The 24153-nt window shown below is 47.8% G+C and overlaps 1 protein-coding gene across 2 annotated transcripts in view; it reads right to left on the bottom strand.

Moving 5' to 3' along the window:
• The window catches only part of SRRM2 (serine/arginine repetitive matrix 2), a 225768-nt gene that overhangs the window by 50332 nt on the left and 151283 nt on the right, over nt 1–24153 (bottom strand). For both annotated transcript variants that reach the window (XM_029606781.1, XM_029606782.1), the window contains one exon: nt 9140–9190. In XM_029606781.1, coding sequence (XP_029462641.1) covers nt 9140–9190 — 51 coding nt within the window. The remainder of the gene's footprint in view (nt 1–9139; nt 9191–24153) is intronic.

Below are 24153 nucleotides of genomic sequence, written 5' to 3' on the forward strand. Positions count from 1 at the left end.
AGTGCCAAGGTTCCTTGATGTTTGGATGGTAACTTGATGTTTGGATAGTTATCAGGTATTTAAGAGGCGATAAATGCCTTCTGTGGATCAGATAGGTTTTGTGTGTTGCTTGGAGGACTGCGGAAGGGGGAAGCAGCTTCCAAGGCAACTTTAGCCAAATGGATTAAGGATGCCATCTCTTCAGCACATTTGCTCAGAGGCCTGCGGGCCCCAGAGCTGGTCTGTGCTCATTCCACCAAATTGTAGTCTTCCTCATTGACAAAGGCGATGGCGGTTGCTTCCGCAGACAGATATTTGCAAAGTAGCCACTTAGGCATCTTTGCATTCCTTTGTCAGACATTACAGGCTAGATGTCCTGGCAAAGGAGGACACGGCTTATGAAGCAGAAGTGCTCTAGGCGGCCCTTACTTCCTCCTCCTCCAAGTAGTTGGGCTCTGGTACTTCCCACTGGTATAGACTGATATGGACTGGAATAGCAGGAAAGAATGGAAGGATGAATTTTTACCTGTTAATTAGCATTCCACAAATCCTGCTACACGTCCAGTACCCTCCCAGGATAGGAGCGAGGTGTAGAGAGGCCGCAAATAGATCCAAAATTTGCCAACATTAAAGCGATAGTTTTAGCTGCCTTGGATGAAAAATGACTGGGTATCTCCAAGCAAATCTCTGGAGTAAAAGCTGTGCTGCAACATTAGAACTGGTACCCTGGGCCTTTGCTCATATGAGACCTTTACAGTCCTCATTACTTTTCCGATGGAACTCAGTCTCCGAGCTTTTTCATCTACCTTTACCACCTATGGAGACAGCGCGAGGCAGTCTCAATTGGTGGTTAGTGACAGACAATTTAACCCGAGGAGTTCCCCTGGAGGTGCCCCACTGAACAGTGGTCACCACAGATGCCAGTCTCTCAGGTTGGGGTGTCGAAACTCCAGGCGTTTTTCCTGTAGGGAACCCTTTTTGCGGATTTCGGACTCAGGCATTTCTTTAAGGACGGTTCTGTCTTTCTTGCCGAAAGTGGTTTCCTCTTTTCATGTCAACCAATCTGTGGAGCTGCCAGCCTTCATGGACTTAAACCATTCGGACCCTTTGGCTAGCGACTTGCGGAAGCTTGACATTCGCAGAGCTTTGCTGCATTACCTTGAGGTTACCAATGAGTTTCGTGTAACTGACCATCATTTTGTGCTGTGGAACGGTCCTAAACGAGGACAGCAGGCGTCCAAAGCTACTATAGCTCGGCCTATCTCCTTCGTGGTAGATCCCTTCCTACGGATCTACGTGCCCACTCTACACGTTCACAAGCAGCGTCTTGGGCAGAGTGTCAGATGGTATCACCGCAGGAAATTTTCAGAGTGGCTATGTGGAAATCTCTGCATACTTTTGTGAGACAATACAGATTACATGTCCAGGCTCCAGTTTCAGGAGGTTTTGGAGACGGAGTGCTTCGAGCGGGCCTCTCCAGATCCCATCCCAGGTAAAAAAGCTCTGGTACATCCCAAGAGTCTGGACTGATTTGGGTACATACAGGGATCTGCAGTAATGCACATAAACTAATCTGCACATAGTTACGCTTGTATTATGGAATACACTCAAACAGTAATAACCCTACCTATGAAAAGGCAATACTACAAATATTAAATAAGAGCCGAAGTAATGACCACCAGAAAAATCACCTTTAAGGTAAGATCTTTTAGAGTCTCTCTCTTCAAAGGCTCAAAAGGTGCCAAGCAAAGGGCAGTGAGGATTAAATTCAAACTCCACGACGGATAAAGATGCCAAAGTGGAGGATGCAAGTGTTTCACACCCTTAAGAAATCGAACTACATCCAGATGTGCCGCTAACACTACACCCTGGATGGAACCACGCAAACAACTGCTGCAACCTGCACTCAGAGAACTACATGACAACCCTTTAGAAAGACCGGATTGTAAAAAAACAGAATATCTGACAGAGGCCCGGGTATGAGCAACCTCACGGTCCAAACACCAAGACTCAAAAACTTTCCATACTCTAACATTTGTGAAATTGGTAGAAGCCTTACGCGATCGGAGAAGCGTAGCTACCACAGCCAGAGAATAGCCTTTGCGAGTTAACCTCTGCCTTTCAAAAGCCATGCCGCTAGACAGAAGCGATCGAAGTCCTCCAAACAGGCCCTTGATACAGCAGGTCTGGGAGAACCGGAAGCTGCAGAGGACTGTCCACTGCGAGATTGAGATGTACACCTCACCTGATCCTCGGCGCTTCCCGGCTGTAACCCGGGCGGTCTCCGGCTGCGGGGGGAGAGGGGAAATACCTTCACCGCCGCGCTTGAGGAAATGCACCCGCTGCCTCTAAGCCACCAAACTCGTCTCGCTCGAAGCTAAGTCCACGCCGGGACCGAGGCGCCTCTCAGCCAGGCCCGAGCCCTTCTCGCTCGGGGGCTAGATCCCTGCCGCGATTCGGCCACCGGACCGAGGCGTAGACCTCCGAGGGATCGCGGAAATCACCCCGGGAAACTCAACTGGGGGAGGGACCCGAGGGTATCACCGCAGGAGTGCGGGGCTTGTCTTCTGAGAAATTTGTAAGTAGAAAGTAGAAAATAGAAAGTAGATTTGGAAAACACGCTCAGCGAGCGTGCAGGAGCTCCAAACTGCTTTGGAAACGGAAGTTACTGAGTTGCTTCACTTCCTGTGGGGGTATATGTACCCGTGCTGATGTCAGATCAGTCTCCAACTGCTAGCACGAGCACACTATACCCACTTGTTCTGAGTCCATCTGGCTACACGCTAGGAAAGGTGTTTTGTTTTTTTTTTTAAATGTTTGGGTATAGTGTTCTTGGCGCAGGTGGGTGGGCATTGAGTTCCACATAGTTGGTCCAGCAATGGAGAAGGCCAGTTCTCTCGTGGCTGTGTGATGGAAGAGTTTGGGGGGGGGGGGGGGGGGGTGGAATGAAGAGGGATCCTTTATACGCCATTCTCGTGGGTCTATTCAATGTGTGATATTGCAGGGAGTTATTCAGCCACTGGATGTCTGGGTTGTGCAAGGTTTTATGGATAATAGTAAGAGACTTGTGAAGGATTCTAAAGCGTATAGGGAGCCAGTGAAGGTCCATGAGTATGGGGGTAATGTGATCTCTTCTATGGGAGTTGGTGAGGATTCTGGCCGCCGCGTTCTAAAGCATTTGGAGCGGCTTGATCGAGGTAGCAGGGAGGCCTAGGAGGAGAGTGTTGCAATAATCAATCTTGGTGAAAAGTAAGGCCTGGAGAACTGAGCAAAAATCATAGGGATGGAGGAGTGGTCTTAGTTTTTTTAGAATGTGTAGTTTATGGAAGCATTCTTTTGTGGGAGCGTTTATAAATTTTTTTAGGTTTAGGTGATTGTCTAAAGTGACTCCTAGGTCTCTGACCTGTTGGACCTTGGCTGTTGGTGAGTCAAGTTGAGGACTGTTGTGATGGTCTGGTGAGATAACAAGGAGTTCTGTTTTGGTTGTGTTGACGGCGAGGTTGAGGCTGGTGAGGTGATTAATTGAGGCTAGGCAGTTATCCCAGATCTTAAGGGATTTGCGGAGTGATTCTGTTACGGGGATGACTATTTGGACATCGAATGCGTATATGTAATGAGTAAGGCCTAAATCGGCGAGGAGTTTGCAGAGGGGCAGGAGGTAGATATTGAACAGAGTGGGGGCGAGGGAAGAACCTTGGGGCATTCCACGTGTGAGGTTTATGGGGTTAGATTCTTTGTAGTCAATATCAACCTTGTAATTTCAATTGTGGAGGTAAGATTTAAACCAGTTAAGGGCTATTCCCTTGATGCCTATTTCTGAGAGTCTATCTAGTAAGATGTTATGGTTGATGGTGTCGAAAGTTGATGAAATGTCAAGTAGAGCAAGGATGAAAGTTTGGCCCTTATCTAATCCAGTGAGGAGGGTGTCTGTAAGGGAGATAAGTAGAGTTTCGGTATTGAAAAATTTACGAAAGCCGAATTAGAAAGGGAATAGCAGATTTTTTCTTTCCAGGTGATCCGTGAGATGGAGGTTCACCGCCCTTTCCCATGATTTTTGCTATAAACAGGAGGTTAGAGATAGGCCTGAAATTAGCTAGGTTCATGGGGTCAATATTAGGTTTCTTAAGGATGGGTTTGAGGGTAGCTTGTTTTCAGTGTGTCTGGGACGTGTCCATGAGTAAGCGAGCAGTTGATGATGCTCGCTAGAGGGAGGGAAATTATGTTTGGGATGGTTAGTAAGGATTTTGTGGGGATGGTGTCGGAGGGGTGGGAGGAGGGTTTCATTTTTTGAAGGATGGATTTGATTTCTGATGGGGTGGTAATTTCAAAGGAATCCAGGGGATGATCAGGAGTGGTTGGAAGGTAGCACTTGGTGGTGGGGAGATGTGGGGAAGGAGAGTGGAATCTAAGGAGAAGCTTGGGAATTTTGTCCTGAAAGAAGAGAGCTAGTTCATCGCATTTGCTTTTGGCTTCGATATCGGGAATTGGTGGGGGGGGCTGTTTTTGTGAGTTCGGAGACTAAAGTGAAAAGGGCTTTAGCATTGTATTGGAACTTATGGATTTTTGGCACATGGTAGTCTCTATTTTTTGTATGGATGTTCTATAGCAGTGTAGTGCTGATTTGTAGGCGCTTGCAAAGGGGCAGACAGGTTTTTGCGCCATTTCTTTTCCTTTGATCTTAAATCCTGTTTGAGTTTTTTTAGTTCCCCATTGAACCATGGGTTTTTTTGAGTTCCTGGTAGGGTTTAGCTCGAGGGACTTTAACGGGCAGATGTTATCGGCTATGTCATAGCTCATTCTGAGCTCACAATGAATGTGCATAAGAGATTTGCATACAATGGAGGCAGTGCATGCAAATCTCTCATGCTTATTCATTGTTGATATCCTGAAAATCTGGACTGTTTGTGGCACTTGAGGGCTGGAATTCGCCATCACTGCATTAGTGCCATCTGATGTCACCTACTTTTGTGGTTGAATACAGTACTGCTTGCCAATGGAGAAGAAATCACTGCCTCTCTTCTTTCTCTGCTTTGACAAGGATCTCCAGAGTTTGGAAGACTGATGGCAGCTTTTCCTGGGTCTCAGTGGAAAGAACATGCAGATTGTGGTGGGCTTGGGATGAAGCATGGGAGGAGAATGCAGAAGAACTGCAAAGTCTTTCTCTCCAGTCCTTTTGAAGAGAGGAACCACCATATCTGCACTATTTTCCCCAGATGGGAATACAAGCAAGTTTGCTTACTGTAAACGATGTTTCCGTAGATAGCAGGATGAATTAGCCATGCCGTCTGGGAGCGTGTCGCGACCGGGTAGTAGGAGGAGTTCTCTCAGTTAGTACAGAGTTTTGAACTCTGTACGGCTGCGCAGTGAGCTTCCCACGCGATTGCCTTGTTACCTCAGTCTCTTGTAGCCAAGCGAGATGTACGTGGAAAATATTTTGGGAGAATCTGTAGACTGTCTAAGGAGGTGGGATGGGAACGCATGGCTAATTCATCCTGCTATCTACGGAAACACTGTTTATGGTAAGCAAACTTGCTTATTTCCCCCATCGATAGCAGGGCTGAATTAGCCATGCTGTCTGGGAGTCCCAAGCTCCCGGGTTGTGTCCATATAATATGTTTTATGCATTGAGGACACTAACCTTCAAAAAAGGTAGACAGTCTTACTCATTATTTAGGGTTGACAGAACTGCTGAACCCAGAGCTACATCGGAAGATGTTTGCTGTTTGATACAGTAGTGAGATGTGAAGGTATGAAGAGAAGACCAAGTTGCCGCTTTGCAGATGTCCAGCAGTGGAACCTTTCTCAAATGCGCAACAGATGCTGCTGTTGCGCATATATTGTGTGCTTTAGGTCTGTTGTCCAAAGCAAGAGAATGTTTATTGTAGCAGAATTGAATACATTGGGATAACCAACTAGCAATGGTTCTCTTGGAAACCGGCTGGCTTGGATTATTAGGGTTAAAGGAGAGGAACAGTTGAGATGGTCTGCATTGAGATTGAGTCCTTTGTTTGTAATAAGCCTACGCTCTTTTACAGTCTAAAAAATGTAGAAGTCTGTCCCGGTCATTATGATGAGGTTTAGGTTTGAAGATTGGCAGTGTGATTGACTGGATCATGTGAAAAGTTGATACCTTAGGAAGAAAAGTAGGATGAGGCCGAAGAGTGACTATATTATGGTAAAATTCTAAATAAGGGGAATAGTGAACCAAGGCTTGTAGCTCACTTACTCTCCGTGTTGAGAAGGTGCAAGTGGAGGCTGAGGATGTGCAGACTCCTGATTTGGGAAAAAAGTATTTAATGCCTGCATAATTTGTAACATTGTTTTAGATGCGAGATGTTGAGGTTGTGAAAGTCCTGGAGGCAGTGCTGCTATAAGCAAGTCTTCAGGAGGCAGGCATGACTTATGTAGAAGACGAGGGGATTGTGGTCTACTAAATGAAGACCCATCAGATTCAGAACCCTCGCTGGAGATGTTGGAGCCATGGACAGAGACTAGTTCCACATGTTGGCCGGAATTGGACTCACGAGGTTTTGATGATCTTACATGTTTCGTTTTTGTGTCTTTTTAAGATGTTTTTGACTGTGCAGTGTAGACTGCGTCAAGACTGGCAGCATGTGCGGAGTTCGAGGTTGGATCGAGAGCTTCACACGTTTTGAGTCGTCATGCTTCGATGCAGCGTGTGGCATATATGCTCTGATGCTGTACGCTTAGATTCGCCTTTGTGCGCCGACCCGTGTGCATTGAGCTGTGCACACATCCCTGTGCTGACACGCCGTTCTTCGAATGCTTCGTTCGTTTTGATTTTTTATGCTCAGACATTTTTGGCATTGAGGTGCGGGAGCGAGCGGGTACAATGGCCTGAAACCCGAGCGGCTCATGAGGGGCTTTTTGTGGAAGACGAGTTGCAGCCTCAATTCCCTTCACTGGCCCTGGTGGTATGACCGACCTGGCCAAGGCACCCGCTAGCGAAGCAGATCTCTTAGCTGGTGTCTTCTTCGGTCTCTTTGTTGGTCTCGGCGAAGACTGTGTGGACGATACCTTTTAAACACGCAACTTTTTCTGTGCATTGCCTTTGGGCCCGGGGGAGAGGGGGGGACGGGGACACAGGGGACATACGACCATAGTCTCGGCATGATACTCGGTCGTGTTCCGGTCCCAGGCATATATAGCAGTAATTATGTCCATCTGTAATGGACATAATTTTACCGCATTGGCAGTACTTAAATCCTGATGGTTTAGGAGCCATCACTGCCCAGAAGAAAAATGAAGAAAATCGAAAAAAATTGTGAGAAAAATCTCTTCAGAGAAGAGGAGGAGAAAAACCCCGCATGCAGACTGCTCGCGGAAAAAAAGACTGAGGTAACAAGGCAATCATGCGGGAAGCTCACCGCGCAGCCGTACACAGTTCAAAACACTGTACTAACTGAGAAAATTCCATCTACTGACCAGTCGCGACGCACACTCAGACAGCATGGCTAATTCAGCCCTGCTATCGACAGGAAACTCCCCAGCTTCACTTTCCTACAGTCCTTTTCCAGGCCTTTCAGGATCCCGAGGTCCACTTGCAGAAAACTCAGATGTCGAGCTTACAGCCAGATCATCTGGGTCCTTTTAGGTGTTTTACGGTGCTCAGAGCAACCTGTGTAGGGAGCACTGAGGAAGGAGAATTGAGGGAAACCTCTGCTTAAGGCAGCAGGTTTGGTGGCCAAATTTAAAAGAAAGGGGGTAAGGAAGACCCCCCTCAATCTACTGGAACAAATCCAAAACCATGGGTATTAAACGGTACGCAGGCCCAGGAAAAGTTCCTGCATGAGGCAATTTATCTCCATAATGGTTGCCATCCCTGCTGTGCTAAGTTTCCCCACCCTCCACTCCAAGAGGGGTCTGCAAAGGTATTCAAGGTCAACGTTGAGGAAAATCTCTTGAGCTTTCTTTCCACAGGGATGACTCCCCTCCCCCAATGACAACATGGACCTTTGTTGTGGACCTCCTGACATAGAACAGAAATAACTGATGGTAAGATCTCGATTCGACAGAACCCATAGGCTGAGAAGAGCTTCCCGTGCTGAGCTGAAGCCACCATTACAATTGCATGGATTGCCTTCTCCAGTCTGACAAAGTTGCTGTTCAGAATATGCGGCCAGGGCTCTGAATGGAATAGCTAACTCAGCCAAAAAAAACCCAAAAAAAAACTATGAATAGTCTTCATTGTCATTTAACCCATTGCCTTTTTTTTCCCCAAGCTTAAGTGCTGCAGCAACAAAGGTTTTCTAGAAGTTAAGCTTGCCAGGCAAGGCTGCCTTCTTTTTAACCTCTAGATCTAGCTGCTGCCCATCAAAAGGTAGAGGTGGCAGGGAGAAAGGGGGATTAGAGGGAACCAGAACCTTTGGCTATCAAATCCCCAACCCACAGCCAAAGGGCCAGGATAGGTCAGAAGCCACAGATTCTCTGTTCCCCTCCTCCCCCCACTAGCTCAAATGGAGAAGTGATTTCTTAGAAACATGTCCCTTGAGCAAACATCTTCCTCTGGGTAATCACAGCTGCACAAGAGCATCTGTCTACCATCTGCAGGAGACAGACAACATTAGAGATTTGAGGCTGCACAAGGCCCTATATACGTAGGGGGCTGGCAGAGCTCGATCTCCACCTAGTAAGTATGAAGGAAAAAAAAACCTCTATCTGGACTGGTGGAATGATATGGGAGCTCTGTTTTGTTACAAGTTATGGTGTTACATTATTCCCAGGAACTGCAGATCTTCAAAGTCAGAGGTTCATGAAGGATAAACCACAAATTGAGACCTAATCTGATTACAATTAACCAACACTGAAAAAGTATTATAATTGTGTTCAAATCTGTTTTATCCTCATTTACTTTCACAAAATATGGTGTGCATGACAGTTACATACTTACTAGTATCATTGTGCAGTGCTGTACTTAACTCACCAAGCAGACATTTTAATAAATGAACCTGCAGCCTTATGGCTCCAAACTCTCACTATTAAAGAAATAGATTTCCTTGCATATCTAGTAGGAGCATGCAATTACTTTAGCCTGATTGCCCATTTGCTGCCTGTTATGAGATCATGCTGTAACACCATGATGATATAAACTTCAAGTGGGAAGCTTTTCACATAAACATAACCCCTTTTGCTTTCATACCTTCTCCGTTTCTTCTCCTTAGCCTTGTGTTTGCTTTTCGGGCTGGGAGAACTGCAAATGTGAAACAATGAGTAATATTATAAATTTGTGTTCTAAATAAAGCTAATAAATTTCAGATAAAAAAAGATGTATCCGTTATGCATGGCATAAGATTTAAAAAAATCTTCACCAAGGCTCTATAGAATTTAATGCATAATAGGGTCATGAAGCATAATTACTGGGTTCTATTACAACCATGGGAGCATAGTTAAATTATGGTGGAAAAGAATGATTTCTATGCCTTTTTAAAAGAGATGCGCACCCATCTGGCACATCCACCCGATTTTATAAAATAAGGGGATGTGCGAGCATGTGCCAATGCGCGCACATCTTGCCTTAAAGAAAAAGGGTGTGGTATGGGCAGAGCATGGGCATTCTGAGGAAAGGTCAAGAGATGTGCATCCAATTATCTACACACTTGGATGCGCACCCAGGTCCAGTACTATGTAAGTTTATTTCTGCTATGGACGAGGTATAAGTTAAAAAAAATAATACTGGCATCCCTGAGGGGTTTAAGGGGTCTGGGGTAAGTGGGTAGAATGCAGGCTAAAAAATCAGGTGGGTGTGAAGGATCTTGCTGTAAATTGGGCAAACTGGTGGATAAACTGGTGAAACCAGTCATAGCATGACACGCTGGTTAAAATATCCCATTTGTGTGGCTCAAATCTAACTTTATGCAGCTGTGTGTTCCCACTTACAAAATTGTGCACGCATGTTATTGTGCACATGTTATAAAATTGCCACATCTGGATGCATGCTGATGCACATGTACATGTGAATCTGTATGAAAGTCACTGTATTAATATGTCATGAGCATGCACAAAAGATAGCTGGCATAACTACATTTAAAAAGCAAAATTGCTTACCTTGTAATAGGTGTTATCCCAGGACAGCAGGATGTAGTCCTCACATATGGGTGACATCATTGATGGAGCCCTGGTACGGAAAACTTTGTCAAAGTTTCTAGAAACTTTTGACTGGCCCTGTGAGGCCACTGAGCATGCCATGATATTCGCTGCCACAGGGGTCTCTCTTCAGTCTCGTACGTAGCAATAAGCTTTAGCAAAAATAAAATGAAACGTATCGGACCCAAATCCGCGGGGTGGCGGGTGGGTTTCGTGAGGACTACATCCTGCTGTTCTGGGATAACACTTATTACAAGGTAAGCAATTCTGCTTTATCCCAGGACAAGCAGGATGCTAGTCCTCACATATGGGTGATTAGCAAGCTAGAGGCCAAGTCATTTTGCAATGAAGCAACAGTGAAGTATTGTTGTTGAAAATGAGGCAGCCGAAGATCACAGCAGATTGGATGTAGAACGAGTTGGGATTAAACTGGAAACAAGTTCTTTAAGACAGATTGTCCATATGTTGAATCTTGTCATCCTTCTTTGTCCAAACAGTAATGAGCTGCAAAGGTGTGAAGAGAACGCCATGTTACTGCTTTACATATATCAATAATTGGCACTGTACGGTAGTGTGCTACTGAGGTTGACATTGCTCTTACTGAATGCGCCTTTACTCACCCTTGGAGAGGAAGGCCTGCTTTTTCATAGCAAAACTGTATGCAATCTGCTAGCCAATTGGATAGAGTGTTTACCCACTGCTTTTCCCAGTTTGTTTGGATCATAAGATACAAAGAGTTGAGTGGATTTCCTGTGGACTGCAGTGCGGTCTAAGTTAAAGGCTAGCGCACGCTTACAGTCCAAGGTATGTAAGGCCCGTTCCCCTTGGTGAGAATGAGGCCTTGGAAAGAATGTGGGCAAACCTATAGATTGGTTCAAGTGGAATTCCGTAACAACTTTGGAAAGGAATTTTGGATGTGTACGAAGAACCACTCTGTCATGTAGGAATTTTGTAGAGGGTGAATACGTGACAAGTGCTTGTAACTAACTAACCCTTCTAGCCGATGTAACTGCTATAAGGAAGAAAGTCTTCCATGTGAGAAATTTAAGATCACAGGAATTCATGGGTTCAAAAGGAGAACGCATGAGTCTTGTTAAGACCAAATTCAGGTCCCATTCTGTGATAGGTGGCCGAATTGGTGGTTTAAGGTGAATTAAACCTCTCATAAATCTACTGACAAGAGGATGTATAGATATTGGTGCATCTCCCATTTTGTTATGGTAAGCTGAGATTGCACTTAAATGTACTCTTACAGATTATGTCTGGAGACCAGAATCTGAAAGATGACATAAGTAGTCTAGCAGAGAAGTTGTGGGGCAGGAGAAAGGGTCAATATTCTTTTGCGTGCACCACACAGTAAACCTTTTCCATTTCGAAGAATAATTCGTGTTGAAGGTTTACGTGAAGCTATAAGCACTTGAGATACATTGGTTGAAGGATTGAATGGCTGGAAGATCAAGCTTTCAACATCCATGCTGTCAGGGATAGGGATTGAAGGTTGGGATGGCGCAACCGACCCTGATCCTGAGTTATGAGATCCTGAGTTATGAGAGTGGGAGTTACACCCAGTCGAATTGGATCTCTGATTGAGAGATTTAGAAGTGTGGGAAACCATACTTGTCGAGGCCAATATGGGGCTATGAGTATCATGGACCCCTTGTCCTGTTGTAGCTTCACTAGAGTTTTGGTTATGAGCAGTATCGGAGGATACGCATATAGAAGGCCTGAGTTCCAAGAGCGAGCAAAGGCGTCCTTGGCTAGTTGGTGATTCTGTCTGTGTAGAGCGCAAAATTTGTCCACTTTGTGATTCAGGCGTGACGCAAAAAGGTCTATTGTCTGTTGTCCCCAACATTGAAATATCCTGGTCACTACTAAGGGATCCAGGGACCATTCGTGTGGTTGGAACTGGCGACTGAGTTGATGTGCCGCTACTTTGTGAATGCTTGCCAGATAAGTGGCCCGGAGAAATTTTGAGTGTGTCAGGGCCCAGTCCCAAATCTGTGCAGCTTCTTGACAAAGGAGATACGAGCCCTTACCTCCCTGTTTGGTGTACCACATGGCTACTGTGTTGTCTGTTTGGATCAGAACAGTCTTGTGAGAAAGGCAGTCCTTGAACGCATGCAGAGCATAGCGTATAGCTCGAAGTTCCAGGAAATTTATTTGAAATGTTGCTTTGAGTTTTGTCCAAGTACCCTGGGTTTGGAGATTATTTATGTGAGCTCCCCAACCCAAGGTGGATGCATCTGTAGTTAAAGTTATCTGTGGGACTGGTTGCTGGAAGGGAGGGCCCCTTGCTCAAATTGTCCTTGTTTGTCCACCAAAGTAGAGATGAACGTAGCTGGTGGGTTACTGAATTGGAGAATACAGTGGTTGAATGGCTTGGATCCATTGTGATCTTAAAGTCCACTGAGTTACCCTCATGGCTAATCTTGCCATCGGAGTGACATGAACTGTGGATGCCATGTGGCCTAGCAAGGTTAGAAACTGATGAGCTGTTGCTTGTTTCTTTGAGTGAATCAAGTTTGCCAGTAGGGAAAGTGTCTCTGCCCGATCCTCGGGTAGAAAGGCCTTTGAGAGGATGGTGTTCAATTCTGCTCCTATGAATTGGAGCTGGTGAGATGGGACTTTTGATAATTGATGAGAAAACCCATGGAATGATGTAGAGTAATTGTTTGAGTGAGAGAAGCCAGAACTCCTTGTTGAGATTGACTTCTGATGAGCCAGTCATCTAAGTAGGGAAAGACATGGTCACTTTCTTTGAGTAAGTGTGCTGTTATTACTGCCAGACATTTGGTGAATACTCTGGGAGCAGAGGCAAGTCCGAATGGTAGTATTCTGTACTGGAAATGTTGATGGCCTACTATGAAGCGCAGATACTTGCGATGAGGGGGAAATATTGGAATGTGAGCGTAAGCATCTTGAAGATCCAGAGAACAAAGCCAATCTCTTGTTTGAAGAAGTGGAAGCATGGTGCCTAGAGAGAGCAACCTGAACTTTTATTTCTTCAGAAATTTGTTGAGATTTCTGAGGACTAGTATGGGACGTAGGCCTCTGGTTTTCTTTGGAATGAGGAAATAACGGGAATAGAATCCTCTGCCCTGCTGAGTCCAGGGCACCAGCTCTACAGCTCTGGCTCTCAGAAGGGTGGATAATTCTACTTGTAAATGGATTATGTGATTTTCGCTTAGAGAAAGAGGTCTCGGAGGAGAATCTCTTGGAATTGAGAGGAAACTGAGTTGGTAACCTTGAGATATTATTGCAAGTACCCATTGGTCTGTTGTTATTTGTAACCAATGGTTGGTAAAAGGAGGATACTTGACCCCCTACCGGAAGCTCTGGATGAGGATTGGACAGATGGCTTTGGTCACTGAGAAAGGCCTCAAAAGCCAGCAGCCGGTCCCGTCTGTGGCAGAGGTTGAGGCCTAGCTGCCCTAGGTTGTCTGGGCTGAGCTCTTTGTTGCGGTCTAGAAGACCTGCCCCTTGATGTTGGAGGGTAGTAACACCTCTGTCAATAAAAGGCCTTCTAGGTTCTTTTCTTTGAGGCCTATGAGTTGATTGTGTAGCTGGATCCTGCGGAATCAATGAAAGTTGTCGCAGGGTTTCTGTGTGCTCTTTCAATTGAGTAACCGCATCTTGTTCTTTGGAACCAGAAAGGTTATCGCCAAGACATGGAAGGTCAACTAATTTTTCTTGAACTTCAGGCCTGAGGTCAGAGGCTTTAAGCCTTGCCCAACGTCTTGCACTTATTCCAGATGCAGCCACTCTGGATGCTGTTTCAAAGCCATCACAGGCAGCATGGACTTCGTGCTTGCCGGGCCTCTAGTCCCTTGTGGATAATTGCCTGGGCTGCTTCTTGATGTTACTCAGGCAATGATGGTATAAACTCTTGCATCTGTTTCCACAGATTTCTTTGATATTGAGTCATGTATAATTGGTAAGAAGATATTTTAGTATTTAACATGGCTCCTTGAAAAACCTTCCTTCCCAGGGAATCCAAGAATCTGTGATCTTTTCCTGGGGGAGTGGAGGAATGTGGTCTTATCCTCTTTGACTTCTTTTGTGCAGATTCTACCACCACCGATTGGTGTGGAAGCTGTGACTTTTGGTAGCCAGGAGCAGACTGCACCAAATAAGTTGTGTCCATGCTTTTATTTACAGCAGGCACTGAGCATGGATGTTCCCAAAGCCTATGTTGTAGGTCCAAAAGGACGTCATGGACAGGTATGGCTACTACCTGCTTTGGAGGGTCCACAAATTGGAGAACCTCCGTTTGTTGCCTTGAATCTTCTTCTGTCATCAAGGTGAAGGGTATGGTGTCCACCATATCCTGGATGAAATTTGTGAAATGATAAATCCTCCAGTGGAGATTTCTTCCTTGGGTCTGGAGGTGAAGGATCTGACATGAAATCTTCAGATGAAGTGTCTGTTTGCCCGTCATCCCAAGTATCGTATGGATCTTAGAGGAGGAGATATTGGAGAAGATCTAGGCGGACAAGGAAGGCCTGAAGGACCTGGTTGCGGGTCATCGAGGGGTATCCCTGCAGGTTCTTCTTTCCGGGGCTTGGGAGGAAGAGCACAGACTACCTCTTCAAATCTCTTCATTAGGAGTTTATATATTGCCAGTTCTAGATGCCCTGGGTCCCCAGGTGTCATTGGCATCGATGGTATTGGGTCTGGTATCGAAGATGGCGTCTGTGGCATCAATGGTCGTGCCGGTATTACTTTAGGCTGTGGCAACAGTGTAGGCACCGGCATCGACGGAATCGTTGGCATGGGTGTTGGTGCCGGCCTCGGAGTAGTCTGCATCGGTGTAGTCAACAGCTTCAGTGGAATTACCGGCATTGGTGCGGGCGCCGGAATGGGCATCTGCTCCTTAAGGGCCTGGACCACCGCTTGCCGGATAAAATCCGACAATTCCTGCGGAACAGCTGGTCCAGGCAGAGCAGAAGAACGCGGTGGCGGTGGAGGCGTCGATACTCCTTCCACAGAGCCCTGTGAAGGTACAACTCTTCGTGAGGTGAAGGCCCCTGCTTCGAGGATAGCGGTGTTTCCTGAAGTTTTGGCCGCTTAGCGATCGGTGCCTCCGGGGAGAGAAGCTCCAGTGTCGATGTCTATGACGGTGTTTCGGTCGGTGCTCGACTACTGACCTCGTCGATGCTAACGATGTCGTTGGCAATGGATGGTCTCCCAACCCCTTCGGACAGCGTTTTTTTCAATTTTAATCGTTTTGAGACTCCGGCCGGAGACGATTTTGTCAATGTTGAGGGAGAAGGCAAAAGCTGCAGATGGAATAGATGCTCCATCTTTTCCTGACGAAGTTTTCTTCCTTTCGGAGTCATCTCTGCACATTTAGGGCAGGTTGTGACATCATGCTTGTCCTCCAAACAAAGAACACACTCGAGGTGTGGGTCTGTAATGGACATTTTACAGATAGGACATTTCTTAAATCCGGAAGCCATTTTCAATCGACAGCCTTCGATGAAATGAGGGAAAATTATGAGAGAAAAAGTTTTTACTCTGAGTAAAAACGAGACTGCGATCACTCACCAGCCAGTGGAAATCAGAGAGAGATCCCTTGTGGGAGTAAATGAATGAGAAAATAAGTGACTTTTTAGTCAGCAAATACTGTGAGAAAACTCACAAGGCTCCTGCTCCACGATGCCCACAGCAGCGCGGAAAAACGAAGACTGAAGAGAGACCCCTGTGGCAGAGAATATCATGGCATGCTGGGCATGCTCAGTGGCCTCACAGGGCCAGTCAAAAGTTTCTAGAAACTTTAGACAGAAAGTTTTCCGTACCAGGGCTCCATCAATGATGTCATGTGAGGACTAGCATCCTGCTTGTCCTGGGATAATACAATTTAAGAAATTGTAAAATCCTACAACATGTTTTATAGTAAAATCCCAGAAATACAATTCTGAACTTTAATAAGCTTTTTCCCTTGCAACGTTCCCTGAACATTGGCATCAGTATAGTTTGGCCTGTGTGCTTGAGCTATTGTTTTGAGATCTTCAAGTATTTTGAGACCATTTTGATACTGATGCAAATTGGAGTTGACATGAGTTCCTCAGATGAAAGCTTCTTACCGAAAACAGCTACTGTTGGGATATGCTTGGGATCTCAGGAGTATAAAATTCACATTTTATTTTGAAGTTTTGTGAAATCAAATATATTGTAGAGATTACTTACCTGATAATCTCGTTTTCTTAGTGTATGCAGATGGACTCAAAACAAGTGGGTATAGTGTGCTCGTGCTAGCAGTTGGAGATGGATCTGACGTCAGCACGAGGTACATATACCCCCACAGGAAGTGCAGCAATTCAGTAATCTTCCTTGCAAAAGCTTTATGGATATATGTGTGACTGACCGATCGATTAAATGAACAGGATTACCCATACCAATTGATAGTAGCTGGAGACCGCCAGTGTCCTCAACCGGAAGGCGTCAACACCCGGCAGGGTGGATGCCCTATATATGAAAACATGGCTTACCGTGAGTTGGTGAATCCCCATGTATACCGGCAGCCGGGCGGGATGCTCAGTCCACCTGCATACACTAAGGAAACGAGATTATCAGGTAAGTAATCTCTACATTTCCTAGCGTGTAGCAGATGGACTCAAAACAAGTGGGATGTACAAAAGCTACTCCCGGACTGGGTGGGAGGCTGCCCGAGGTCCGTTTAGGATTGCCCTCGCAAATGCTGTGTCCTCCCTGGCCTGGACGTCCAGACGGTAGAATCTGCAGAAGGTATGGTTGGAGGACCACGTTGCCGCTTTACATATCTCTGCCGGCGACAGCATCCTAGTTTCTGCCCAAGAGGCCGCCTGCGCTCTGGTAGAGTGATGCCCTATATATGAACCACCACCCGTAGAGGTGGTGGTTTTCCCGCTTCTACGTAGGCCGCCTTGATAACTTCTTTGATCCAGCGGGCGATGGCTGCCCGTGAGGCTACTTCCCCTTGCTTCTTCCCACAGTGAAGGACGAACAGGTGGTCCGTCTTTCGTACTGCTTCTGACACTTCCAGGAATCTGGACAGCAGTCTGCCGATGTCGAGATGGCGCAATATTCGACCTTCTTCCGACTTCTTCAAACCTTCCGTGGTTGGCAAGGATATGGTTTGGTTGAGGTGGAAGTGTGAGACTACTTTGGGTAAGAAGGAAGGAACCGTGCGAAGATGGATAGCCTCTGGAGTGATTCTGAGAAACGGATCACGGCAGGACAGCTCTTGCAGCTCTGAGATGCGGCGAGCTGAACACACTGCCAGCAGGAACACCATCTTCAAGGTTAACAAACGGAGGGACAGGCCTCGAAGGGGTCTGAAGGCGGGTCCCGCTAAAAATTCCAAAACTAGGTTGAGGTTCCACAGGGGCACTGGCCTCTTCAGTGGCAGGCGAATGTGTTTGACTCTTTTCAGGAAACGTGAAACGTCTAGGTGTGTGGCAATGCTGCTGCCTTCAGTCCTGGGACCGTAGCAGGATAGCGCTGCCACCTGAACCTTGATGGAATTGAGGGACAGACCCTTCTGAAGACCATCTTGCAGAAAATCCAAAATGATAGGGATTCTAGCGGCATGTGGATTGGTGCTGTGAGTATCGCACCAGGCTTCAAATACTCTCCAGATCCTTATATATGTTAGTGATGTGGAGAACTTGCGTGCTCGGAGGAGTGTATCTATCACCGGCCCCGAGTATCCCCTTTTCTTCAGTCTAGCCCTCTCAATGGCCAGACCGTAAGAGAGAATTGAGCTGGATCCTCGTGGAGGATGGGACCTTGCCGCAGCAGGTCCCTGTGTGGAGGCAGGGGTAGTGGATTCCCTGCCAGCAGTCTTCTCATGTCTGCGTACCAGGGTCTTCTTGGCCAGTCCGGGGCCACTAGAAGAACTAGGCCTCTGTGCCGCTGAATCTTGTGTATGATGGCGCCCAGCAGGGGCCATGGAGGAAAAGCATATAGCAGGATCCCCTGAGGCCATGGCTGTACTAGAGCGTCAATCCCGTGGGAGAGAGGATCTCGTCTGCGACTGAAGTATCTGGGTACTTGAGCGTTGGACCTGTCCGCTAGTAGGTCCATGCCCGGAGTCCCCCACTGATCCACAATCATCTGAAAAGCTGTGGGCGACAGCTGCCATTCCCCCGGGTTTAGGCTTTCTCTGCTGAGGAAGTCTGCCGTGGTGTTGTCCTTCCCGGCGATGTGGACGGCGGAGATGTCCTGGAGATTCGCCTCCGCCCAAGCCATCAGGGGCATTATTTCTAAGGATACCTGTCTGCTTCTGGTTCCGCCCTGTCGGTTGATGTAGGCCACCGTGGTGGCGTTGTCCGACATCACCCTGACCGCTCTGTTTCGAAGTCTGTGGGCAAATCGTAGGCAGGCTAGCCTGACTGCCCGTGCCTCTAGTCGGTTGATGTTCCACCGCCCTTGAGCGGTTAGTTCTTCGCAGTGTGCTCCCCTTCCGTTCAGGCTGGCATCTGTAGTGAGCAGGGTACAGGTTGGGGAGGACATTCTTGACCCCCGGCTCATTTGGCCGGGCTGCAACCACCACCGTAGCTGATTCCGCACTCTGGCTGGTAGAGGTAGGTGTACGGTGTAGTTCTGGGATCGTGGGCTCCACCGAGATAGGAGGGCGCATTGCAATGGTCTCATATGAGCCCGCGCCCATGGTATCACTTCCAGAGTGGATGCCATGAGGCCGAGGACCTGTAGGTAATCCCAAGCTGTGGGCCGGGTGGCGCTCAGCAGGGCCTGCAGACGATTCCAGAGCTTTGATCTCCTCTTGGAGGTCAGACTGACTTTGTCTTCCTGGGTGTTGAATCGGACTCCTAGGTATTCCAGCGACTGAGAAGGCTGTAGGGAACTCTTGTTTGTGTTGACTACCCATCCTAGGCTTTCCAGAAGAGATAACTCTGATAACACCGGAGGCTGGTGGCTCTCCTCCGGTGACTTCGCCCTGATCAGCCAATCGTCCAGGTAGGGATGGACGAGAATTCCTTCCTTCCTGAGTGACGCCGCCACTACTACTATGACCTTGGTAAAGGTCCGCGGCGCAGTGGCTAACCCGAAGGGTAAAGCTTGGAACTGGAAGTGTTGGTTCAGGACTTTGAAGCGCAAGTAGCGCTGGTGATCGCGATGGATTGGGATATGCAAGTAGGCCTCTGACAGATCTAGGGATATGAGAAACTGCCCTGTCTGTATTGCACTCTTGACTGACCGCAGAGTTTCCATGCGAAAGCTGGGGACCCGTAAGTGTCGGTTGACTGACTTGAGGTCCAGGACGGGCCTGAAAGTGCCCTCTTTCTTGGGTACTATGAAATAAATGGAATAATGCCCAGAATTTATCTCCCATGCAGGCACTGGGATTATGGCTTTTAGGGACAGGAGCCTCCGCAAGGTCGCTTCCAGTGCCGCCCTCTTGAGGGGTGAACAAGGAGATTCCACAAACTTGTCCGGAGGGAGCCGAAGAAAGTCCAGGTAATACCCTTCTCGGATGATGGCGAGAACCCACTGGTCCAAGGTAATCTCGATCCACCTGCGGTAGAAGAGGGTTAGCCTGCCCCCTATGGCTTCTACCCTCAGATGGATCGGCTGATTCTCATTGTGGGGTGCGGCCGGGACCCGAACCCGAGCCGGTTCCCCTCTTGTTGTGCTTGGTCCGAAAGGACTGGTTCCTGGTCTGAGAACGAGGTGCTTGGTAGCGAGCCCTGTAGGGGTTGAAGCGCTGAGAGTTTCCACCTCTGGTAGCCAGAGCTGTCTCCTGGCTGCCACTGAGGATGACACTCTCTTGGCTGCCATACGGACTAGGTCGAAGGCTGCGTCAGTGAGGAACGAGAGAGCTGATTCCATTTCTTCTCCCGGGGTGTTGTTCCTAGCTTGCGATAAACAGGAACGCGTCAACACGGTGCAGCAGGTCGCAATTCATAGGGACATGGCTGCCACCTCAAAGGCTTGTTTCAGAATGGCGTCGATGCGCCGGTCATGTGCATCCTTGAGGGCCGCTCCCCCCTCCACTGGAATGGTGGTGCGCTTCACAATTGCGCTAACTATGGCATCTACCTTGGGGCACGCCAGCAGCTCCTTGGTCGCTGGGTCCAGGGGGTACATGCCAGACAAGGCCCGACCCCCTTTGAATGAGGCCTCCGGCGCATTCCATTCCAGATCGATTAGCTGCTGTGCTGCTTGTAGGAGGGGAAAATGGTGAGCCGTTTGGCGCAGGCCCTCTAGCAGGGGGTTCATTCTAGGTTCCCCTGGGTTGTCCTGGCCCGGGATAGCCAGTTCTGACAGGCATTGAGAGACCAGGCCTGGGTGATCCTCTTTCCGAAAGAAGCATCTCATGGTCCGATATGGTTCTATCCCCAAGGGAAGTTCTCCCTCCTCGGGGGGGCTCTTCATCTTCCTCAGAACAATCTGAATCCCCATAAGTGGGGCTTCCGGGTGGCAAGTGGCCGTGCCTAGGTCTTGAGGGTCCAGGGGCCGGGTCATCCGGTACGTATGGACCCATTCGGGATCAGACTGCATCTTGAGAAAGGCGTGAATCCCCTTGAATAATTCCACCCAGGAGAGCGAAGCAGGATCTGGCCTTAGGGGCACCAGGTCTCTCGAGTTCCCTGGCAGCTCACCGCGGCCTGCTAAGTCCGGGGTGTTCCCTGAGGAACTGTCAAATACGCTGGGCTGGGACCGGTCCTGGCCTGGAACTCCCAGGGCCTCCTCACATTGGGCACATAGGGAGTCTGCATCCTCGCTCAGTGTGGCTCTGAGGTTGCATGCTGAGCAGAGGCTTAGAGCTCTTATGCCTGATTCTGGAGGTGCCGGCTCTGCGGACGCATGGGCTCTCTTACGCTCCATCTCGTCCGTTATCTCCTGCCAGCTGAAGTATGCGGCTTGTAATATGCGCAAAAGCTGTGCGCTTAGCCACGTGCGCCTCTCCACTTGCGCCAATCAACGTGGGCCTAGGAACGTGCGCTTATCAGCGTACGCTTATCAATGGGCGCCTATGCGCCTATAAGCGTGCGCCTATCAGCAGGTGCCTATGAGCGTGCGCCTAGCAACGGGCACCTATCAGCGTGCGCTTAGCAACGGGCGCCCATCAGCGTGCCTTAGCAGCGTGCGCCAATCAGCGAGCGCTTAGCAACATGTAGCAACGTGTGCCTAGCAGCATGCGCTTAGCAACGTGCGCCTATCAACATGAATCAAGGTGACTTCAATGTACACCTTTACTGAATATGCGCCCAAGTATTCTCGGGCGCTTACCATATACGCCCGTCGCCTATGCGCGCAGTCTGGCCTGAGCGCTAGAGCGAAGTGACAAACCAGGGCAGATGGCGTCGGTGAGCAGGCAGGCAAAATGGCGACCTCCTTGGCGGGCTGCCACGTAGGCAGACCCACTAATCCTCTCTTCCTCGGAGACCAGCAAGTAAAGATGTACGCCTTACCTTGTCTTCGGCGCTTCCCGGCTGCGACCCCGGGCGGTCTCCGGCTACGGGGGGAGAGGGTGATTACAGTCACCGCCGCGCTCGAGGAAGTGCACCCGCTGCCTCTAGGCCGCGCCCGAACTCGTCTCGCTCGGGGGCCAAGTCCTCACCGGGACAGAGGCTGCCTCTGTGCTGCGCCCGAGCCCTTCTCACTCAGGGGGCTAGGTCCCTGCCGCGAGTCGGCTACCGGACCGAGGCTCTTACCCTCCGAGGGACCACGGAAATCACCTCGGGAAACTCAACTGGGGGAGGGACCGAATGGTATCACCGCAGGAGTGCGGGGCTCGTCTTCAGGTAGGCTTCTTCTATGAATTTAGTCGTTAGAATTTGGAAAAACACTCAGCGAGCGTGAGGTAGCTCCAAACTGCTTTGGAGTCACACATATATCCATAAAGCTTTTGCAAGGAAGATTACTGAATTGCTGCACTTCCTGTAGGGGTATATGTACCCCGTGCTGACGTCAGATCCGTCTCCAACTGCTAGCACGAGCACACTATACCCACTTGTTTAGGGAGTCCATCTGCTACACGCTAGGAAATGTAAAGATTTTTTCTAGTAAACACAAAAGAATAGATGCCTCGATCTTTTCCAATATTTTATTGATGCAGAGACGTATCCGTAAAATTGCCCGACTCAGGCCGAGTTTCGCAGCTCTACAGCCGCTGCCTCAGGGGCTCCTCTATTCCAGTCAGTGATTCCCAACACAAACCAGCATGTTACACTGCAGTGTAACATGCTGATTCGTGTTAGGAACCCTTCAGCTTAAGTTGCTCTTGTATTGCTGACACAATTATTGTTTATTGGAAGATACAACATCACTGACTGGAATAGAGGAGCCCCTGAGGCAGCAGCTGTAGAGCTGCGAAACTCGGCCTGAGTCGGGCAATTTTAAGGATACGTCTCTGCATCAATAAAATATTGGAAAAAGATCGAGGCATCTATTCTTTTGTGTTTACCTGACTGCTATCATAGATCGCCTACCTCTGTTTTCTTGGACCAAGATTTTTTCTAGGACATGCAGCAAGGGGTAATTACAAACATAATATAGCATAGCACAGATTTTACTTTGCAGCGGGGAAGGATATGATACCTTTCTAAGAAATGTTAAAAAGGAAAGGGAAACTTTTTCTGAAAATTATTCCTGTAAAAAAATGTGGACTATCAACATCAGATAAATTATCGTGCTGCAAGGAATTTCTCTCTGTGTTTTACCTGATCTTGATATTTTGTTTCCTCCCTTTACTTAGCTACCACATGCTACTGACATCATAGCCCTATAAACCAATCAGATTCATAGCCATCCTCCTAAGATTCAAGGGATCTTTCAGGGTAAACAGCCTGCAATTAAATTAAGTTTGCTGGGCAATTTTAGCCACAGTGGATCCAATTACAGTACAGCATCCAGAAACATTCCACTACCTACAATAGAAGGGAACTGATATCACCTAGCAGCACTTCCTTAGAAAAAGAAGCATAAGGTGCAAGTCCAAAGATAACATTCTTAAGCTATAAAAAGCAACATGCTCAACAACCATTCATAATCATCCCACCAGAACAATCCAGACAAGTGGGCTATGCTCCCCTATCAGCAGAAGGAGGCAGAGAGTAACTGGTTTGCTGATGTCACCCTATAATAGGCTCCCAAGCTTACCTCAGCTTGCCAATATAACTCTGCCTCCAGCAGGCGGTAGGATAGTATATAACACATGCTGCTCTGGAGTTAGGCTTGGCCTTGAATAGGAATTCCTGAAGGTGGTGCCTGGCATCTTGGGTGAAAGGCCTTTGCGCTGATCCTCCCCCAGCTCGAGCATAGATGGAGCAGAGGACTTCAAGGGGACCACTGGAGGATCTCCAGACTGAGAATCTCTCATATTGCTCCTTTTCTTTCCCCCTGCCCCTCCCTGCCAAGGCTCTCTTCACTTCAACCCACATCTCCTCTAGCCTCCTATCTTTCATTAGGCATTGCCTATGAAAAAAGGTTAAATTATAAAAAATGACAGAGAAAAAGCAAAATTGCTTACCTTGTAATAGGTGTTATCCCAGGACAGCAGGATATAGTCCTCACATATGGGTGACATCAGTAATGGAGCCCTATGTACGGAAAAACTTCTCTCAAAGTTTCTATGAAACTTTTGACTGGCACCAGAGTGCATACTGAGCATGCCATGATATTCCCTACCACAGGGGTCTCCCTTCAGTCTGTTTTGTAGCAATTAGCGTTAGCCAAAAATAAAATAATAAAACGTATCGGACCCAACTCCACGGGGTGGCGGGTGGGTTTCGTGAGGACTACCATCCTGCTGTCCTGGGATAACACCTATTACAAGGTAAGCAATTTTGCTTTATCCCAGGACAAGCAGGATGCTAGTCCTCACATATGGGTGATTAGCAAGCTAGAGGCTGAGTCATTTGGGAGTGAGGCAACAGTGAAGTATTGTTGTTGAAATGAATCAGCCGAAGATCACAGCAGGTTGGATGTAAAAGGAGTTGGGATTACACTGGAAACAAGTTCTTTAAGACGGATTGACCATAGGCTGAATCTTGTCTTCCTTCTTGGTCTAAACAATAGTGAGCTGCAAAGGTGTGAAGAGAACTCCATGTTGCTGCTTTA

Source organism: Rhinatrema bivittatum, chromosome 6 (assembly GCF_901001135.1).
Source record: "Rhinatrema bivittatum chromosome 6, aRhiBiv1.1, whole genome shotgun sequence".
Lineage (NCBI taxonomy): Eukaryota > Metazoa > Chordata > Amphibia > Gymnophiona > Rhinatrematidae > Rhinatrema > Rhinatrema bivittatum.